The 22689-nt window shown below is 48.7% G+C and overlaps 1 protein-coding gene across 1 annotated transcript; it reads right to left on the reverse strand.

Moving 5' to 3' along the window:
* Positions 1-1690: 1690 nt before the first annotated feature.
* On the reverse strand, positions 1691-22594 carry LOC149341967 (arylsulfatase B-like). Its single transcript, XM_089542052.1, has 9 exons — positions 22487-22594; positions 17562-17721; positions 15997-16109; positions 15600-15710; positions 14675-14800; positions 11581-11707; positions 10834-11127; positions 9459-9895; positions 1691-2065 (listed from the first exon to the last, which is right to left on the reverse strand). Exons 1-9 carry the CDS (start codon positions 22586-22588, stop codon positions 1940-1942), a joined length of 1596 nt encoding a protein of 531 aa, XP_089398178.1. The 5' UTR covers positions 22589-22594; the 3' UTR covers positions 1691-1939.
* Between the last annotated feature and the right edge of the window lie 95 nt (positions 22595-22689).

Consider the following 22689-nt stretch of genomic DNA (forward strand, 5'->3'; position numbering starts at 1 on the left):
CCTCACATAGAAAAAACATCTACATCGACAGCGGCATTAGGGAAAAGAGTATCATCAACAGCAAAACATCACCAAAAAGGAATCCCCAACAGAATATGATGTAGTGACAGAAAAGAAATGGAAAAGAAAATTTTAACTGGACATATGATTAGAAAAATGATGCACTCAAAGAAACATCATTCACAGTTCTCTGATGCGATCATAGCGACCAACTCTATTTTTTTCTAATGTACGCAGGTTTTCTGCAGTGAGGTGCAGTTTATTTAGTGCTTGTGGAAGACTGAAACAAATCTGCATGCCGTAATTTGTGTGAGGTGTCAGTACGAACCAAATTTCTGGATATCGAGTAGGGCGAGACGAAGTGTTTTCTCTTAATTTTGCTGTTTTATGCAGGGTTTTGCGCCTTTTATGCATTTATGATTTGAGAGTTAACAGAAGCTTGTACGCATAGAGCATACTGACTCGAATTGCTTGATATTTTGCGAAAAGTGAATGAGTGTGGGCATGACTAAGCTGACTTGCAAATGCGCGTAGGGCATTCTTCTGCATAATGACCGCCTTTTGAGGAGCTCTTTTTGTGCTGTTTCCACAGACTAGATGGTAGTAACGTAGCTGTGAGTCAAAAAAGTGCGTTGTATAGTAAGCGCATGAGATGTGGTGGAAGCAAATGTCGACGTTTTCTTAGCATACCTAAAACCCGAGAGGAAATCAGTATGATGGTCCCACAGCATGAACTCATGGAAAAAATCTCAGTTGATTTAACAGTAGCAGAAAATTCAATTACAGAGTAATTTATATGCAGGACAATGGAGGTATTGCATGACGTTGATTTCGCGCGGAAAAGGACCGCTTTGGTTTTGGCATTATGGATTAGTAATGAATTTTCAAGTGACCATATATATAATTTACTAAGTGTTTGGTTTGCTCCTTTCACAAGGTCGTCTGCATCGGTTCCAGTAAAAAAAAAAGGCAGTGTCATCTGCGTACGTTACATATTTGACTGAGTCACCACTGTTTACAATGTTTACAATGTCGTTAATGTAGATAATGAATAACAGAGGCTCTAAAATACTGCCTTAAGACACACCACATTTAATAATCTCCGAGCTCAATAGTTCTTGATTTATATAGACAGACTGCAATCGATCCATCAAATAGCTATTTATTAATTCGGCTGAAACGCCACGAACACCGTAAAAGAAGAGATTTTCTCGAAGTGTATTATTGTTTAGCCTGTCAAATGCCTTCGAAAAATCAACGAAAAGCCCCAGTGTTAATTTTTTGGCTTCTATATTTTGCAACATTAATTCTTTTTGACAGAGTAAGGCGGTTTCTGTGGACAGACCTGGCCTAAAACCGAGTTGTGAAACTGTGATCAGCGAGGGCTAATCAAAAAATGTCGACATTCTGAGTAAAATTATTTTTTCGAGTGCCTTTGAAAACAACGGTAATGTTGAAATTGGTCTGTAGTTGCCTAGGTTATTTTTTCTCCATTTTTATGCGACACAATTACCTTAGCATGCTTCATACATTGTTGGAACACGCCCTTGCTTAGAACAAGGTTATAAATCTTGGTTATACATGGCGTGATGAGGTCAAGAACAAATCTGAATGGTTGCATTTTTAAGCCACAGATGTCCTCGCACTTTGTGTTTTTAATCTGCGTGAACACATTTTGTACCTCATTCTCGTCGGTTGGATTAATAAATATGGATGATTGTAACGGCGGCCTCAAGTGACGCAGTGCTCTACATTATAACAGCTATCATTATTACAAGGAGACTTAAGTGGACCTCATATTTTTTTTCGATTAAACGCGGCCGCTCTGAGGTCCCCCCAATACGTCTATGGCTGCTCTCCATCTTGTTAGTAACAATATGTCCTTCTTGCCTTGCTGGAGGCTGCTGGAAACGAGGGATCTATTCCTTGAATGCTGAAGTTATAACCATGACGCCCAGATGCCGCCGTTATTTTCAGGGTAACCCCTGGGATCTATTGTGTCGTTCACAGGTGGCACAGCAGTCTCATTGTAGACGGCAAGCTTCTGTAGCAGCATTGATAGGAGCTGGAACGCAAAAATAAAGGTCGAAGAACGTCGTTATTTATAATCATATACTTTTTTTTTCGATTGCCCTTAGCATAATCACTGGAATTTGCGGACTTATGCAGCGATTGCAGAAAAAAAAAACAATAGCTCTAGACATTGTGGGAATCCTGGCTTTGCGCCGTCGCCTTTGCGTGGCTGTGCCGGCCGCCCGCGTTGTTTCTCCTCTTTCCCTTGCTCCCGCCTCAGGCGGTGGAGAGGCGGCTGGGTGACTAATCACTGTCATTTAGCCACAGCTCCGCCCCGGCTCCCCAAGGGCCTTTGCCATTGGCGCCTTTTGGCGGGAATTCGGGACCCCGCTTTGGGCGGCCGCGCGCCGCGCGACCGTCCGAGCGGGGCCCAGAGAGGGAGATCCCTCCGAGACAGCGTAAGGTGCGTACGTTACTGTTTGTCCGTGCCGGCCTTGCCGTTCGGACCAGTGCTTAATCGAGCTCGCCCGCACGTGTCCTCTGACCTGCAGCGGCTCGAGCCTGTCCAGCGGGGTCCAGCGACCTCTGACAGGCGTACCTTGCGTTGAATGCCCACTCTCTCTCGCAACCGGCCCAACGGTCGACACGAGAGAGAGATCACAGCACTGCCGCGGGGACATTCTCCTGCAGCGGCGTGCTAGCGGTGCGCATTACTCGAGTCGCTTCGTGCGCGCAGCGGAGCCTTGCTCCTCGCGCGCCCCCGGGACGGGGTGACTATTGAGTGTGTGTGTATCAGCTGGAGGATGATGTGAATAAACGTCTCCTTTGTGAACTTGGAGGCTTATTTCTTTGCGGCGAGTCGCTCTCCTCCCAGCGGAGGTTGAGTGCGCTGCACCGGTGTCCCAGTGTGTGTGCGGTGACGGCTGATCGGGGCCCTTGGCTCGCGCGAAGCTCGAACCCGCGGTGGGTGGTGGCCTGTGTCCACTTAGGAACCCACAACTGGCGCCCAACGTGCTAAGTCATTGGCGCTTACGCCTTTGATGGCACATTAGCCGAGCAGGTCGCCTTGACGATCACGCTTGCGCACCGTGTCTAACACCCCCAGCGGGGCACTCGGCAGCTACATGTCGGCTCTCTACGGAGTTGTAGCGTCGTTTGATCCGCTGGCTGCTGTTCCTTCGAATAGCTAGACACCGTGGTTGGCCACGGCCCCCATTGGGGTTTACGGCGGCACAACCCAAAATGTCGACCACGCGGCTCCCATTGGAGCTGTATCGGGAGCACCCTGCGGTGCATCCGCTGGTCACATGCCTCCGCTGTGCAAGCTTTCCGCCCAGTGCGAAAGCAGTTCGTGTCACGCTGCCGCAACCGGCAGTTTCGAACAGCAGCAGCCGTGCCCCGCGAGCAGTCATTTCTGCTCTGGGAACGGCGAGGCGCTGGCCCGGTTCCCTGCGGAAACCGCGCCGCTCATCGAACTAGGAGCCTTGCCTCCCTCGTTCGTGCAGCCCGCCCAAGCCTCCACTGAGGCAGGGGTGCAGTGCGCTCAGTTGGCTGATGCGGCTCCGCGAGCCTGCGGGTCGGCTGGCGCGCTGGGCTCTCCTGATACAGCATTACGACTTTTCCGTGCAGTGTCGAAAGGGGAGCACAAACGTGGTAGCTGACGCGCTATCCCGTGCCCCACTCGCCAGCGGCGCCTTGACGCCTGTAGGCGGAGGGGGCGAAACAGCGGACGAGCCGCCGGGCGGCAAGGAGGGGGAACCCGCAAACGGGTTAACCCATTCCGCTAACCAGGCGAGCAGCGCTTCGCAAAGCGGACGAGAGGCAAAGCTCTTCGTGAGCGCCTCGGAGGTGCCGACGCGAACGGAAATTTTGGCTGCAAACCTGAGTGGGGACGAGACCATGCTCCCCTCTGGGATGACTGGAATCGTTTTCAGCCGTAAGAGCTACTGAAAGCCCAGCAAAATGACCCCTTTTGTCGCGAGGTGAGCGACGGTCTCAGGGAGACGGAGCGCCGTGACGCTACTTGTATTGTAGCGGGCGCAGGGGGGCAGAAGCCAGCGTGTGTCGCGGCGAACCCCGGGGAGTCATATTTGCTGGACCATGACGGGCTCGTGCTGAAGTACATAGCCACCGATGACGAGTCCATCGACCCGTTCTAGGTGGTTATCCCCAAAAGTCTAAGAGGCGCACTTTTGCGATTCTCTCATGACGAACCACTGGCCGGTCATTTGAGTGGCTCCAAAGTTTTTGCAAAACTGAGCCATTCGGTGACGTGGCCCGGCATGAAGCGTGACATTTTCCGCTATTGCCGTTCCTCCCATGTCTGTCAAGCGGTGAAGTCACGGGGCGGCAAGCCGCCTGGAATGATGAAACCGATTGACAGTGTGCGTCCGTGGCAGATGGCCACCTGCGATTTGATGGGGCCTTTCCCCTGGAGCAAGCAGGGGTTCATAGACCTGAAGGCCTACGCGTCACGGTCTGACGAGCTTGCGCCGGTACCCATTGGTATCAAAGGCAAGCGCAAAGGCACAACTGGTGCTGCGGAACGCAAGCGTACGGAGCACCGGTACAATCTGAGGCGACGGTCACCGGTGTGATTGATGCCGGACGGCGGACTTTTCCGCAACCGAAGGCACGCAGCCTCAGCTAGCTGGCGAGCTTTCTCGTCAGGCCCTACCCAGGCGAAGCACGGTGTGTTATTTTTTTTTTTGTTGTTGTTTTGGCAGCATGATCAGTTCCAGCCTTGTGTGTTTATCAGTTTATTTATTTGTTTGCTTTTAGTCAGTGTCTAGCCACTTTCGTTTCCCCGCTTGCTCGTCTGTTTTTGTTCTAACGTACCCAAATGTACATAGGCAAACTTCAGCCCGCTGGTGCTTGCTCTTATCTTCTAGAAGGAATAGATTGGATTAGGTGTCGTTTGTACAGCGAGCCTTTTCTCATTTCCGGCCCGACTGTGGGTGGTGGGCTCGTTAAGGAGCCGTGTGTCGCGGTGCGAGTTTTGTGCGGCCCGTATGAAGGGGAAGTTGGCGGGGCGTTTGGGGCGATGGGGGGGCGGAAAGTGCACCCTTTGACCCTCGCCGCGGCGCCTCTGGACGCTTCTGATGGGGGGGTCGTTGTCGCCGACCAGCGTCCGCGCACGTGCCGGTGTATGCGTGTTTGTGGCTGTGGCTGTGTGCGCGCGTAACCATGAGCCAAGGCGACGCCTGTGAGTTGTGCCGCTGTGCTTCTGCGTGAGCGCGAGGATGAGAAGGGCCCCTCGCAGTGGCCAAGGTTACACACCAGGACGCCGCCGAACATCTGCGCCCGTTTAAGCCGGCGTGAAGGGGGTGCACTAACTCTCTTGTGCCCGAACGTGATGTCGTGTCCAAGGGCGCGAGGTCAGTGCTCTGCCGCGGCCCCGTCGTCATCAACGCACCCTACATCAACGGAAAGAAGACCGCCATCAGTCGTCGGCCCTCCCAACGCGTTCAACTTGAAGTCTGCGAGCGGTGAGTCGCCGACCGGCCCATTGGGCCGCGCCATCGAACTTTGAGGCTGACATCCACCTGTCACATAGCTGTACAGTTTATTCACATCTTCTTGTGTACCGTGTATATAATCTGCAAGCTGTTTTGATTTACTGAAGCGTATGCCAGTGTTTGCCTTGTTTTCCCTTTGTTTTCTTACGTTGTTCTGGCTGGAACTGAAGGGTAGCTAGTTTTGTTTTGTGTATTCATTTCTTTATTTTGGAACTGAAGTGTAGCTTATTTTTTTTGTGTATTGATTTCTTTATTTTGGCCGCGTGCTTTGCCGATGGGTAGGAGGGCATTTAAGGAGAGGGGGATGTGGGAATCCTGGCTTTGCGCCGTCGCCTTTGCGTGGCTGTGCCGGCCGCCCGCGTTGTTTCTCCTCTTTCCCTTGCTCCCGCCTCAGGCGGTGGAGAGGCGGCTGGGTGACTAATCACTGTCATTTAGCCACAGCTCCGCCCCGGCTCCCCAAGGGCCTTTGCCATTGGGGCCTTTTGGCGGGAATTCGGGACCCCGCTTTGGGCGGCCGCGCGCCGTCCACTTAGGAACCCACAACATCCAGACGACGTTAAGGTGTTTCTAAGCACATCATTTTTAGAACATACAGGACCCCCTTTTCTCAAACATTGCATTCTAAAAGTGGAAGATATGTACTCTTATAACCTGTTAAGTAAGTACAAGAATGCAATACAAGGAAAATCTGAGACATTTCTGACCTTAGCTAGACTACAAAAAACAACAAATACCTATTCATTTCGCTATCAGTCACCATGGCTCATTCCATTTTCCCGTACAATGTACGGAAAACAACGACTAAAACACGCCATACCGCATGCGCTCAATGAACTGGATGAAAAACAAATAGACATTCTGCAAATGTCGCACAAGGGAATTTTTAAAATTCTTGTTTAACCTGAACCGCAGATTTCTTTTTTTTTTTAATCTTGTTTCAAGTGTCTATTTTTTTCATTGTTTCTGCACGTGACAATTGACAATTGACTGCTCTTTTCAGAGGACTGTTTCATCAATTTTTGTAAAACTATGTGCTGTGCAAGTGCTTGCTGTCTGGGTGGCGGGAGCTTTGTCAAGCTGCAACTAAGCAGCTTTCTCTTCCGTCACCTTTTTTGCTCAAGCAAAATAAAGAAACTTCTTCTTCTTCTTCTTTATTGCACTCGACTGGAGGTACTGTCAGTAAAAATTATTGATAATATACATATAATACATGTAAACTAGTTTCCAGTATTGCTGTTAGGTCACAGATGAAACGTCTCACGAGTGCAGCAGTTTCGCAGGGCATTGGTTGCTATTTCACACTGTGCCAAAAAGTGAAAAGACAGGCAAGGGTTGACTCTGGCACATTTAGAAGACCCCGCTTTTGTGTTGGCGTGCTATATGCGTGTATTCCAATGTATGGGCGAATGTACAAAGAGAACGTGCAATCGACCGTTAGGGTTAAGTTGCGAAAGTGGCAGAAAGTACAATTAATTAAGGCTGCCAGGAAGTCCCTCGAGTTTTCTCGTAGTGTACAGAATCTGACTTTTATTCAGTCTATTACAGGAAAACATCCACAAAAAAAAAAAAAAACTTTCGATAGACAGGAGACAAAGAAGACGTAGGAGTGAAACGCATACGTGCGCTTTCTCGGAGCTACGACTTTTTATCCCCGCACTTACTTTCTTTCTCTAATAAATACAAACATGAAGGTCAGTTTCTTTAGTCTGGCCAATTTCTCTTAGATGGCGCCACAATTCGCATGGTGAAGTCATGGTTTGAGATTATAACTGTTCAGCGTAGCTTAGGCCTGATATCCTCAAGAAGGGGGAAGTTGTTAAAATAGCAGATAGGCTTACAGCGAGCATAGCACTTGCTCTTTAAATATAGACAGTTGGGCTCCTTGTAGAGATAAAGCATTCCCGTTTAATAAGTGGATTTGCCTCATACGAAAACCGTGTTCAAGAAAGTTCACGGGGACTGTGAGTCGGTGCTGAAAGTGATTTATTATTTGGACTAGCATAAACATGCGCTCATGATAGCACAAGTTCTGGCTGCCGACTCGGGGTCACCACTCCGAAAACTGTGCAAGATTTCATGGCAGCATTACAGAAGGCCGTCGGAAGAAATTATGCCAGATCATCTATACTCCCGGCACCTGGAACCGAAATAATACGCGAAGTCCTGCACAGAAGTTGCGCATGTGAAAGATGCGTGGTTACAGGTGCTGCGATAAACGACTGTCAATAAAAACAGACGCGAAGGGACACTCGCGCAGAATGATTGGTGTTGTCTAATTGCAGTGCGCAGCAGCTTCTTCGTCGGCGCTTGTTAACAAAGCGAGAATTCTCCACGGCACTCGTGGGTTGGAGCGGTGCTCAGTGCAGTGGACAACGTTTGGTGAAAGTCCTCCACACAATGCGAAGACTCCTTTAATGGCTGAGAAAGGGATACCTTACGCTGATTTTTGAAGGAAACAGAAGGGTACTAACTGTCTCACTATATCGGTCGGAAACTCAACCGCAGCATGGCAGGAGGGACGAAAGATGGAAAGAAGGAAGAAAAGCCCTATTGAAAGGCTTTGGATTAATTTCGATCACCTGGGTTTGTTTACGTGGCATTGACATCGCGCACACAACACATGGCCGTCTCTTGTGTTTCGTCTCCAGCGAAACGCGGCCGGCGCCGCCGTGATCTCTTCCCTCGTAGACGAATGGGATAAAAACTGAGGCTTCGCGGCCGGTGGTAGTATTAACTGGCAAAGCCAAGGAGTTATACGTATTGAGTATACCTGCATGACGGCCAGGGGATAGCGAAAAAGGGTGAGTGTGAAGATGGGAAGGTGGCAGGTTAACCAGGGGAAGGTATACCTGTTTGCGACACTGAACTGGGGTAAAGAGACCGGGGAAATGAAATGGTGAAAAAAAAGGAGTTGGTTTAAAAATGAAGATTGCAGTGCAAGGAAAAAAATGCGTACTTCCAAGCCAAAGCCTATCGCGCACGCAAGATGACCTCAAGAAACGAAACAGTGCATGGCAGGCTTTCGGAGCCGGCAGTCGCCTTTGCCATCGTCCGAGAAACGTCATCAGTGAGCGAGGTGCGATGTAGCCCAGTGCACGGCATGGCAATTGTCTACAGGCACACAATGCAAGACATGCGCAGAGTACACGCTCTATCCTCTCTTGACATCTGCAGCTTGATAAGGCAAAGTTGAGCCATACCGATGACAAAGGCGTGTATGTCTATGAAAACAACGTCCAGCCACAGGCAACACCACAAAGTTGTTTCAAGTCGCGGTAGACAGACAGTGTACCAGTAAGACTGGTACTTCTGCTGATTCACGCTTGAGTGTCACTTATGAGAAGTTACTGGTTTGAAAAAACTCACGAACCGCAATTCGCACGTGCGGGATGCTCAGCTAGTTGCAACCCTTATTTGTTGGCACACACTACTTGACCTCCAACAGCGCTGGATACTCGTAACGCTTTATACAAGGCCGGAATCCTGTCCACAATGAACCCATTGATTCAAGCTTTCCTGCGCTTAACTGGCCTTCTACATTTTCAGAACCATTTTCCTAGTCAATAACAGCTGCCTGCAGATACTCTGTCCGGATAGATTACTCAAGCATCCGTCCGCCCTTTGCACAATACAGCAGTGGTAGGCTCTGTGAAGCTGATTGGTCTTTTGGTGTAGTATGACAAGCCTTGCTTGGGAAGTCAAGAATTTTCAGTTGTTTTGTTGTCTCGCTTGCGCCGCTTTGTGCTTGCATGTCTTCCCGATGTAACTCCTTTCTTAGAATAAGACTACGGTATTTGAGAGAATGCTTTCGGCATATTTTGTTGCCGCTTCGGAACTCTGTCGACTTTTACGTTGAAATGGCATATATATCGCTTCAAAATCCCACCTGCTCTCAAGCATATCCCTTCAAAATGCGAGCATACTTACACGAGGCTTTTCGTTGGCGAGATTATGCTGCTCGCATGGATCCTGAGCTATGTCAAAGAGGTGGTAGGTCACATTAAACTCAAAGCTGCTGTTGGACGCATTAGCACAGGTCAATGTTGCTGCTCGCCTCCAACGGTCAAGTTGTTTGAACATAGGCTGCTTTCCGTAAAGGCGCCGAAGAACAGCTGCTGCACGTGACTGCTTAAGCAAGTGGTTCAGGTCGTCACAGGGGCGGTCGTTTCCCGGTGTCTCGAAGCGCTGGGGAGACTGCGCGAACATTCCCACGACCAGTTTGAAGTTCTGGTAGCGTAGTGCCGCTGTGCCATCCACTGGGTCGATGTTGAGCAGGATCTCAGTACGGGGCGAAGGCTTGCCCACGTTGAGCGCCTTCCACATGTCGACGCCGTCCACTGCCCCCAGGCGCCTCGCATCTCCTCCTGCGCGCGAAAACGAATCGATATGCCACAGGAAACAGTTTGGTCATCGCGTACTGCGTGCGACAACTTGTCAAGATATGTCGAGATATCCGCAGGTGCCGACAGTACGACGCAAATCATGTGGTCAGTCACGTCAAGTGTTTGCCTGTATGCTTTACCCTAAAGGACCTTCAAAAACGTTCGTAAAAACGTGGACAATGTGCAGTGCCGGAAATTAAAGTATTTTCAGCTTGGATGGCCGGCTTTGTATTGTACCATGCGTAGACCGGTGTATGGGGAACCGTAAAACGAGCGAAGAATTGTCTAAAGCCATGGACCGAAGTATCACGTTCCTTTCGCAGGAAGTCTGCTTTTCCTTTTGGCTTTGTCCTTCGGCACAGTGTCAGGGTGCCTGCCCTCTCTGTCCGTGAAGTAGCCGGATTAGGTCAATCGGGGTGAATTCGCCGTTTTTAAAGTTTTGAAGGAATTGCTCTAAATCCTCATCGGGATAAAAATGTGTCGAAGTTGGCCATAGGCTGAAGGACGCCACTAGACCGTATAATTCCCGTTGGCTGGACAGAACTGACGTCACCAGACCGGAAGTGACGTCGTTTCCAGTACAATCGTCAAACAGCTCCTAACGTTATCGCATTATTTTTTTTTTGCATACACTTTCTTTTTTCAGTTACTCCTTGCCATTGACACCTGTTTTTCTCATTATTGCGACATTTAAATTCAGAGAGCATGAAAATTATCGATCGGCGAAATCATGCTTTGTCTAGCAGATTTTAGAATACGAATTCGTGATCTAAACAAAATTTTTTGTCTTTGTAGAAGATCACGGTGCCGTTGCTAATGTTCTTTCTTAAAAAAGTACCTTATGCGGCTCCCATTTCAGGGTTTGAAAGAGCCGCGTACGAGAGCGCGCGTTATAAAATGCGCTGAAAGCGCATACGTGCCAGCGGCCGAGTAAAGGGTCGGGAGCCAGTCGGTGATGTGCATAAGCTGCTGGGACACTCTTCGGTGGGGTAGAATCCGAGCCGTCCAGAGGAATGCCGCTGAGCGTATGCCACCTTCCCACAGGGTACCCTTTGTGCCTCGCAATGGCCAGTTGGTGCCGCGGTTGGAGAATGGCCCACTCTGGATCGCGCCGTTGTCGCTGCTGAACACGATGATCGTGTTCTCCAGCATGGACGCCGCTTCCAGCGCCTCCACCACAGCGGCGACAGACTGGTCCAGGGTGTCCACCATTCCTGCACACGTTGTGGCACGCTGCATCTCACAAGCCGAGGAAACCTATACAAACGCTTCTATTTTCCACGGCTGCCAATACGTGCTGAGTGGCACTCAGCACTCAAAATAGCGCGGAAATTGAGAATGTTCGGTGTATCCCATAGATTTTCTATGGCCATCGGAAATTGTGTGAGCTCAGACCTCTCCTTTATTCATTAAAGTCTCTCCTCCTCCTCCTCCTCCTCTAGGGAGCATTTTATAGGTAAGGTTTTTCAACGGGGAGGAAAAGTCGGCAATAATAATCACCACGTTCGCGCAGAATCTCTCGGGACTATCTAGTATCCTTAAAATTACAAATTTAAAATATATCCCTTGAGTTACGCAGTTTTCGCTACTGGTACTAAGTACTACAATCCCGTTTTGTAGGCGCCGCTTTCACACAGCTTCACGCAGAGACTGCAGTACTTCCATACCTGCGTAAAGTGTCCGATTTACGTCGCCAATGTACGGAAATTTGGCCACGTTCTCCTCTGGAGCTTGTAGCTGGTTGGGATCAACACCACCGTGTGTTGCCTGATATGCCAGGTAGAGGAACAGCGGCTGCACATGAAATTTCGCCACAAGTTAAGCGCTCGTAATAAAGAAGGCTGGAGTAGCAATGCAGTTGTTTGTAATATTGTTTCTGGTGCGGGCGTCGCACCGTGCGGGTCGCAGTATAGATGGCCAGAGTGAGCGCTTATGAAAAGCCCTTAATGTATTCTCGTCGGTTAAGTTCAGTTTCCGCCCCAGCTTCAGTTTATTAAACTCAGCTTCAGAGTACTGTAATCCCTGCTTGACATTTTGAGAGCATGGATGTTCTTGATTTTTTTTTTCTTGCTCGAAATGTCAAAGGTGGTTCGCCAAAAGATGCTTCGTGCGTCTTTGCGAACGAGTGCTGTAATCTTAAGGTTTTAAATGAAAAAAAAAAAGAAGTTTTAGAATCGCTCAATTCCGAACAAGGGGTTCTAAAAATTAAGCAACGAAAGCGACTTTGGAGCTTAGCAAGGCTATAAAGGTGCAAAGGGTTTATTTGTATACTAAGAACTCCACTGAGTGTTTTAAGATTACTTGAGACAGCTCAGCTTTTGAATGACTGTCCAAAAAGTTATGACAGGCGTTATAGACGTTGTTTTTTGTACTATCCAGAACTGTTCGCCAATTATGGGAGTGTCGAAGGCTGAGCTCAGTTAAGTGGTTATCAGCTTTCGAAATAGCGCTGTTATGATCGGGCTGTTCCCCAGTCTAAGTGGATTAAAAACGCAGACTCTCGTCCGGCGTAGCCACGGCAGCGGCGACAGCAAGCCTCCCCTGAAAGTAGCCAGAGCAGCTCTGCCAGTGCACCCTCATCTACATGACGAAGATAGTTGCCAAGGCCAGAGAGGACTCGGAGGTCGGCTGGGTCCAGTCACCAGGTTTGACCGCGGCATCCGTCGTCAAAGGAGAAGTTCCCTACGAGCGGTTTCCCTACCCCGCGTGCCCTTGCACGTTGCCTTGACATTTCACTGATGAGGAACAAGTGCGACCACCTGCAGACCGTGGCAACGCCACTCGCGGGCCATCGTGTGTCTGCGCGACAGAGATGGCATCCTCCTCACCCTCTAGCTCAACACGTGATGGAGGTGTGTTTCCTAACGTGAGAGTGCGTGATGAGTGCCAAAGTGAACTTTTCAGGACACGCCTCCGTCGACAAGCCCGACCTCCGTCTAGGGATTTCTGGGAAGGAAAACCCTATAAAACTCGGCATCGAGTACGGCCGAGAAGCTCCCTCTCGCCGAGACTGTCTTCTGCTAAGACGTTTCGTTTTGATGAGAGACACTCTCAGCTGCTCTTTACTTGCACATAATGAAAATAGTCGTATAAAGTTTTCAGTGTCTTCCTTGTAACCACGTCTCCCATCTTCCTCGTCCCTTCTTCGGCCCAACCACGCTATCTGAGTCTCAGCAGCGCTTAGAGCCCCACATCTTGTGTAGCCATGTCATTCAGTGGACTCTCGAATATATAATATAGCATGCAAACTTTCGTTCCGTGCGGTACATCATGCTTTTATAGCGAACTCGGCTTTTCTCTGTGAAGGCAAGCACAAGCACTACGGCGGCGTTGTTCGTTAAAGGCAAAAACTAGTCACTTGAGGGCAATGTGCCATCCGCTGTGTTTGCGTGGAGACATAGGGAAAAGATACTATACTGCCACCACTGCCACATCTCTTCTTGAACAGGGAAGAAATCTTGAAGTTTTGTTGTCGGCAATATTGACAGAGTGCTCTTCCATCGCAGTATTATTGGTCTTTCGTTTTACCGGACTACAGCGTCAGGTCCAGCAGGTCTCAGCGTGCTCGTCAGCAGCACGCACACGACAGGGTCATGACGGTCGTCTGCTGTTGTGGCGCTTTATAAGTGACGCAGAGTGGTAGTAACTGTATTCTTTTGTTTAGTTATTTACAGTAACTGCAGGGCCCAAACGGGCATTGCTTTAGGGAGGAGGAGTATACAGAAAAATGGAAAGCACAATTGGTAGTTATATATGTATTGGGCGTAAACAAAATGTTACAGACACTGGATATATCGAAATCTCAACAAGGCTCTTTTTCAAGCAAATAAAAAGTACAATTACAAATATGTGATACACAAGCGCAGCGCAGCAATACATAAAAAGTCACTCGCAACAAAAATATAGCTAAAAACACACATGCCTAATTGCGTTATGTGTTCGCGAGGTGATAGAATTCGAAGCTGTTGATGCCTTTGTACGAAGTGACTGGTGGGGTTTGGGAGACCCACAGATTTTGGCTACATCGCGTTAAAATAGATGCGCTTTCGAGAAGCTTGCAGGCAAAGAAACCTCTCCAGTGCACTTGACTCGTCGAAATAGCCAAAATTTGTTGCGGGCCAAAGCGCCGAGTGTATCCGTATTTTCGAAATGCTAAAAACTGATGCGGGTATTAGTTACTGTGGGCTACACGCCTCTTAATAATTAAGGAGCCTAACAGTAATGGTTGAATAGTTAACTATTCAATATTAGTTAACCAGCCTGCTAGTTAGCACTTCTTAGCTGTAGTCTGATATACTACTGCGCTGACGATGCTGTGCCAAAAAAGCGCTCGTCTAACTGAAAAAGCTTTTTTTTTAATTGTCTGAAGTCTTACGTGAAAAACTCTGTATAGCGGACGGTATAGCGAACGGCAGTTGCGAGAGTGCCGTCGGCTCCGCATACGCAACTTTGGCGAGGCGCCGCGAGTCACGTGATTTGATAGTTGCGAGGGGAGGCCAACGCGCACAGCTGTGGCGAGGCGTGGCGAGTGACGTGCATAACGTCAGAGCCAAGCATTCGCTCCTCCTGGTTTGAAGGTCAAATTTCATAGCCACATGACCTTCAGCTTTGTACGGGAGGAGTATAGGTTGCGCTCTTAAAGAGCACAAGGCTGATTATAACAAGGTGATTAATAGTATAGACACCGCCTCCGTTGGCCACGCATTGTCGATTGAGGAAACACACTACCAGTGCATTGTGAAGCGAAGAACGCACTCGAACCTTCGACTTATCTCTGTTGTCTATGATGGATTTCGCTCGTTCGGTGAATAGTGTGGTCGAATATGTGCCGTTTTCAGTCGTCAGAGGTTCGGTGTTCTGCCAGAAATCGAGTCCAGCGTGGCCGTCCTGCATGAAGCATGGTCACCGTATGAGCTTTGCCTGCTGGCAGCAAAACAGGGACGGGAAACGAAGAAAGAGAAAGGAAATGGCATGACACATGCTGGCATGCCATCCCCATGATATCCCCATGACTGCCACTGGTTGCACAGAAGACAAAGAATGAATAAAAAGAGGGGAATAACTAACTTGGACACCTAATTACATAATGTGTTGCCAGTGTCATAGCATTGCAAGCTGTTGATGCCTTTAACCGAAGTGACGCCACTTCGCTCCAGCCAGTGGGAATGCTCCGGTCTGGTGACGTCACTTACCTCTAGCAAAATTTAGCTTTTGACGAAACATTTGTTTCTTCCGATCAGGCATCTCATGTTATGGCATAAAAAAAAAGACAACGCAAAACAGTACACAACACAACTCCAAGCAAAAAATGGCCTGGCTTAGCTTATGGTTAAGCCTAGGATGTGAAGCATACCGCCGGCGGAGGCTGCACGTCCGCAAGCGAGCGCACGAGTTGAGCCCCAGTTTTCACAGCTGTTGTGACGTCATATCACGTGGTGCGCCGATGTAGGTCAAGTGGTAGCTACGCGGCCGCGCGCGGCGCAGCAAGGAAGAGCTCGGTTGTGCGGCTAGTATGCTTCGCATAAAAAAAAAGAAAGAGAGCACAGGAAGGAGAGGCAGGGAGGTTAATTCGGCACTGAATTTGTGAAAATGCTGTGAGAGACGGCCAGGAGCTTTCCAGGGCAAAAAGCCTGCATATGCGTATTCACCATATTGTACTCTGTTTTGAGTGCGAGAAGCTCCTTACCCATTTCAGAATGTGAGAGTAGTAGTCCTCTGGGCCTGTGTGCAAGCCGTAGAAGCTATCAAAGCCTCGTTTGGTGGGCATATAATCCTCGCTGAAGTAACCCGCGTGCCACTGCAGTGGGAAGAATGACAGGTTTAGGAGCACGACAGAACTTTTGTCAAATTCTTTAAGTGATGGACAAATTATTTTTCTAACAGACAGGCAGTGCTAACGCATGCGCTAAGGACGTGTGTGAACAAATTCCACAAAACCACGTTTATCGCCAGTGACTATGGCTGACCTTGTGGAGTACACCTACACAGCATTGTCAATAGGGCAATTTCTTCCCCAGCAAAACAAGACGTTCTTCGGCGTAGTGCGATTTTATTTTTTGCTAATAGAGGCACAGTATTATTACCTTTCCGAGAATGTGCGTTTCGTAACCCAACTCTTTGAAGTATTCGGGCATGATCTTTACGTCCAGCGGCAAGCCAGCTGGTTGGGCTGGCAAAAGAGCACCATGCTGGAAACCTGGGTCGTAATGAAAAATAAATGCGCAGGAGAAGCAAAATAAAGCAACGCAGCAAAGTACGTTACGAAGAGCGTGGTTCTATGAGAGCAATAACATGTGTCAAAAGACTAACAGTAATCCACAAAAGACGATAACTGCATAAGCAATTCGGTCCCCGAAAGAGCATAGAAAATTGAAAGTACATTATTTGAATGTAGCTGACAAAAAAGGTCCGACTTAATGCAATTGATCTTCGGTTACTTTAAATGTGAAAATCAACACGCAGCTTGTGTATGTAACAGCGACTTGTATAAAGGCAGAAACGACTCAAACGGAGAAAAATATATCCTGTCATGCCCGCTGAAAATAATACTCTCCTTTATTCTGAACCCGTATGAAAAATCAGTGAGCATCTGCGAACAGAGCCTGGAAATTGTTTGTTTATTCGAGCATTGGTAAAATAACACTGTTATAAGCTTTAAAATCAAGTTCAATAGACATGGTACAACTTAACAGTTTACATATAGAGCAGCTAAGGCTTGAATTAACTTACGTGTGACATGCTGAAGCATCTGTGCGCCATTTGATATACGTAAAGTCATTGCGGTACTTTCTTCTTTATTGTAGTGCTGTTTTACTTGTCGCATGAATAGTAACGAGCTGTTCTCATTTTACTTGTCGCGGACATCAAGACACTTCTTTTTGTAACCCACTGGTTACAAACCCACTGGTTAAAAAACCACTGTAACCCACTGGTTATGTAAATCAATTTCATCAGCTCATGGAGGTTGTCCAGCTCAGTCCAGTCGTGAATGCAAATTACCAACTACCGACGCAGTATTCCGCGCGGTGTGATTTTAACGTTGCGATCAAAGCCAGTGCCAAAGAAGCGAAAATAAACGAGCTAAATGCAGAATCCTTAAAGAAATACAGCACGTGAATGAGGACTTGATAAACCAATCACTTTCTTCTTTCTATTGATTCTTAACAGAATCTGCAGCGTCGGGTGGCCAACATCGGAGACAGCAGGGTATTTTGTCACCATCCCGGCCGCACAAATTGAAGGTAATTACGCCTGATTCAGCGTTTTGATAGTTGCAATAACTGGTTTGTACGAACATGCGAATTCTGGCGTCAGGCTGCAAAGAAAATGCTATTTGCCCTTCAACGAAGCCGGCACGTGTGTGATAAAAATTTGAGGGAACACTTAAGCTCGTCCATGAGGCTATGACGCGATCGCGTAATGAGTTAATTCCCATATATACTGAACGTGATTGTCTAATTTATCACATTCATAGATTCCTCGGAATCCTCATACCCCTCCTGGCTCTATGCTGTCTTCTGGGGACCACCTGCAAGAGCCATGCCTGTAATTTTTCGCTCACAACGCGGACGGCGACAACGCCAACACCGAATTTTCTGAGGAACGGGGGCCTACAACGCTATCGCGTTAGTAGCGAGTGAACACCGACCGATGTGTATGCAATAGAGGCCGCTCAAGAGGGATCCCCTCGAAGGCGAGCAGAGTGGCATGGTGTAGTAGTTGTTCAGCACCACTCCCGTGTTGGCCAGGGCGTCGATGTTTGGCGTCGGGATCTGAGTGGAGCCGTGGAAGCTGACATCACCCCATCCCTGCAGTGAAGGTGGTGCAAAGCGACGGCTGCATGACTTCATGCACACCGAGCATGCAGTCGTTATACGCCTACACGCACGCGTCAAACCTTTGAACAACCTAATACCAGTGATGGCCAAATAGGGCTTGAAAAGGCACTTTCGCTAATAGCAGAATGGTGCTGAATAGAGAACGTGGCGCTCAACCTTAGAGCGACTGTTTGCATGGCTCTAACCAGAACAAAAATGAACCACTCGTCTTTCTGTATAAAGTATTGCATGCGGAAGGAAACAAATTATGGCCGCCGCGGTGGCATAGTGGTTATGGTGCTCATCTGCTGAGCCGAAAGAAAGACGCGGATTTTATCCCGGCAGCGGAGGTCGAATTTCGATGGAGGGAAAATTCTGGAGGCCCGTGTACTGTGCGATGTCAGTGCACGTTAAAGAACCTCAGGCGGTAGAAATTTCCGGCGCCCTTCACTATACGGCGTCCCTCATACCCGGAGTCGCTTTGGGACGTTAAAACCCCATAAACTCATCAACCCAACTATAAACATAAATTGCGGGGACATATCGGAGAATAATTCTAATTTGCGACTAAAAATGGGATATACATGTGACATATTACATCCATGTCATTGCCTGGTCTTTTCACACTAGACGCACCCTGAGGTTTGCTTGCTGGGATACGAAGCTGCTCGCATGCACGACACTCGTGCGTTTTGTACTAAAGTGCGTAGTTATTGAATGTTCCCCTCTACGAAGAAAACTCAAGCTAAATTAGAAAGCGTCAAACGAATGGCGTTAAGATTGATATACAATATGTAAGTCGATACGGCTCACCAACAGTCTTCGCAGAAATCCGGGGTTCGAACTATAACAATGAAGCAAGATTTTCGCTTTTGAAGTTTATTTTCCTTTTTTTTTAGTGACACATATATATGTTCTGTTTCTTCCCCATGTTGTAAGAGTGGAATGCGCTACGCGATGATCTTGTAAAGGGCCACTCTCTTAATGAATTTCTGTTTGGCCTCATAGGTTGTCTATAGTGCTCTAGTGCTGCATTTTGTATGGGCGCAGGTACTACTTTCTGCAAAACCTAAAAAATGGCTGAAGATTTAGCATTGCTAAGAACGAAATATTGTGCGAAAGCACGTTTTTTTTGCAGGTGGACACCAGCGCCACCTACCTCAAAGCGCGACTGAGGTGTACACTGACCCAGGGAGGCAGTTATGCGCATTTTTTTCCCCCTCAAAATGGACGAAGTCTAAAATGTCGTCAATACCAACGCCACTGAAACCAGGGAACGCCGGCGGGCTATTGCCCCATGTGCCGCGTTTTTGCCGAAACGTTGTCAACGCAAACGCAAGCAGCCCATATCTCTGTCACTACCGCCACGGCGCTCAAAGCGCGATTGAGGTGTCCACTGACACAGTGGTGGTGGTGGTGAAAACATTTATTACGAATGAGCAGGAGGTATGTTTGGATCAGCCCGTAAGGGACCGATCCTTACAAACACTAGGTGGAGGTCCCTAGTATGGGACCCCAGTGGCGGTTGCCGCCGCCCGGGCGCGCCCGACTAAGGCTTGTTGGGCCTGTAAGTCGTGGCAGCCGAGCAGGGTCGCCTCCCAGTCCTCCCGGGTTGGGTTGGGGATGGGGGGAATAGCGGGGTTGGAGGGGCAGGCCCACACCATGTGATAAGTGTCAGAAGACACTGCATTACAGTGTGGGCAGCTGCCGCTAAAGGAGGGGTCAAAATGTTTTAGCGCTGCCGGGCACAGCAATGTATTGGTGAGAAGGCGGAGAAGGAGCCGCTCATCCGCCTTCTCCAGGCCTTTACATGGGCTAGGGTAAAGGCGATGACAATTTTGATAATATGTTGTAATATCTTTGAATGTATAGACCGGATTAAAATCGGGTTCCTGATCGGATGGGGAGGAGAAAACAGCCCGGTGAGAGAGCGCGCGGGCGGCTGCGTCTGCTGCCTCGTTTCCTGCCAACCCCTGATGAGAAGGGCCCATATGAGGTAACGGTGTGCGGGGTCCGTATCCCGTATGCAATTTTGGTATATTGGATAGGCTAGGAAGGGAGTGCAGCCTTGTTCGACGTTCCGACAGGCCCCTCGCGAGTCGGTGATTATGTATTTTGAATCGGAATGTGAGGCCGCGAGAGCAATCGCGACCTCTTCTGCTTGTGTTGAACTGCGGGCTCTGAAAGTTAGGCCGTTAACTGTGTTGCTGTTGTGAACTACCGCGGCCGTGTACCATCCCCCGTGGTGAGGGCCGGAGGCGTCCACGTAGTATACACCTGTTTTATTGCCATAATATCGGGCTAGCGCTTCCGCTCGTACCAGGCGCCGACCATTATGGTCTTCATGTGACATGTTTGCTGGAAGAGGCCGCACGTGGAGGGCACGTCTCCACAGTTCCGGGATGCGAAACCTGTCTTCCATTGGAGGGGTGTGTTGGATATGGAGTCGAGCAAGAAGGCGGCGACCCGACTCCGTTAGCGACAAGCGCGTCTACTGGTTTGTAAGGTGCGCCTCCCGGAGCTCCCGGAAAGTATTCACCACCCCAAGAGCCATAAGGCGGCTGTTTGAAGTAGTGATGGGGAGGTCAAGGGCACGTTCAACAATTTTGCGAAGGATGACCTCAAGGGCGTCCTCCTCTTGTTTCCGTAGGTGGAGATAAGGAGTCGAATAGAGAATTCGACTAGTTACGAAGGCGTTTGCCAGCCGCAAGGCATCCTTACTTCGTAACAGTGAGCCAGTTACACTTGCTAAAAATTCAAATTATTGGTTTTTGAGAAAAGGAAATCGTGCAGTAACTGCCTCGCTTCTAGGCGGATCGCATTGGGCGAGGTGTCTGACACGTACAACATGGTGTGGGCCTGCCAGCAGAGCCCATCTTTATCCGCTATCTCCAACCACACCCTAGAGGACTGGGAGGCGACCCTGTCCGGCTGGTGCACCCTCGAGACCCAAAGGGCCTTAACGTAGCGCGCCCGGGCTGCGGCAAACGCCAATGGGCGGCCTGACTAGGCATCCCACCTAGTGGTTGTAAGGGCGTTACTCTTCAGGTCACGACCCCCAACACATCTCCGTATATATGGTTGCTTAATAAATGTTTTCACCCCCACCCACCTCAACCATACCGTGATGGAAGGGAGGAAGGTGGGAGTGAAAGAAAAAAGAGAGAAAGAGGTGCCGTAGTGGAGGTCTCCGGAATAATTTCGACCACCTGGGGATCTTTAACGTGCACTGACATCGCACAGCACACGGGCGCCTTTTGCGTTACGCCTCCATCGAAACGCGGCCGCCGTGCTCGGGTTCAAACCCGCTCAGAGGCTTTACTCACACATACACACACTACTGAAACCAGAGGAGTGCATCTAGAAGTGCTCTCTCATCAAAAACGTTTCGTGTGCGTTTACCACCACCTCGTATGTGCTAGAAATGTGCACTTTGGACTAAATATATACTTTTGACATTTTTTACCACCCCTATGGTACTGTACCTGACTTGCCCTCATTCTGCGTTTCTACTTTTGCTGCATGTTCAAGCTGTGTACCATATTTGCCCTTTTGTGGTGAACATGCGATTTTAAATTTTTGGTCTTCAATCTTGCGAAAGATCATTATGGTTGAGATATGTATTCCGTTCCAACTCCTGCCATAGCCTCTCCTGCTATGGCAGGAGTTGCACTATCCCTGCCGTTGCACTATCCTTTTGAGAGGATATCACAAAATGAACAAGGGAGGGGAAAACCTCAGGTTGCTTGAGCCAACGTTTCGACAAGGGGACTTGTCTTCGTCTGGGCCCAGACGAAGACAAGTCCCCTTGTCGAAACGTTGGCTCAAGCAACCTGAGGTTTTCCCCTCCCTTGTTCATTTTGTGATCGCCAAGGACCATCTACCACACCCTCTCTCAACCTTTTGAGAGGATAGCGCAATGTGCTGAAATAAAAATAAAATAGCCGAACTGAACGAAAACTTTAAAACGCGCTGGCTATAACAACTAGCCCAAATAAACGCTTTTATCCCAAGTGGCAACCTATCAAGGTGGAATGTTCGTAAGCAATGCAACTATAACCTGTGTTGCTCCGAATGACGAACGAGAAATATAAAAAGGTAACGATAGTTTCGTCCTCGCACGTGTTAGAAGTAGAACAATTAGCTACAAAACCTACAATCCTCAGGAGAACGCGCTTTGAAACCAACCTGGGCCAAATTACCCACACACTGCGCATCTTTGCAAGCTCTAGCATCTCCTCCATTTGGATAAATGACCGCAGATCCAACATTCTTCATATCACCCTCTAGCCGCCCAAAATGTCCATAAAGGCTCACACCATCTACGAAATATCGTCATCGGCTGGCAACTGAACGTGACAGTTTTTGGTTATGATATACGACGAACGCATCGATACCAGCACCGTTTACACTAAAAAAAAACAGTACAGAGCACAGCTATCGCTCTGAAATGAACGTATTGGAGTACAAGGCATGTCTACACAGCCTTCTTCATTCAGTACATATCACTGCAGAACTCTGTCGTGAATTATGTGCATAAATAAACAAAGCATTTCAGAACGATGCCGGTAACACTTCGCCGTCTGCGGCGCTTCCAGGTGTTAGGTATCCAAGCTTCTCGTTATATGGTAAACACTGGAGCATTTTTTTGCCGACAGGCCGTGGTGGCGTTGGGCGCACCAGAGACCGTTTCAGCACTGCCAACGCCGGAGTCCATGATGTCAGAATGAATACCTCTTATGTCTTTTTCACTCACCAGGTCGTCGGCGAGGAAGAATACGATATTCGGGGGTGTCTTGATCTTCTCCCCTGAAGCGGGCCATTTTGCGCATGCGAATAGCAGCAGTGGCAGGAGCATAACTGCGATCCGGAATGCGTGACCTAGCAGAGTGAAGCAGTAAAATTATTTACGGGGCTTTGTTCTCTTTCTTTTTTTTTTTCGTAATTTCTTATAATATA

The sequence above is a fragment of the Amblyomma mixtum genome, chromosome 5 (genome assembly GCF_055824585.1).
Source record: "Amblyomma mixtum isolate Tamu chromosome 5, ASM5582458v1, whole genome shotgun sequence".
Lineage (NCBI taxonomy): Eukaryota > Metazoa > Arthropoda > Arachnida > Ixodida > Ixodidae > Amblyomma > Amblyomma mixtum.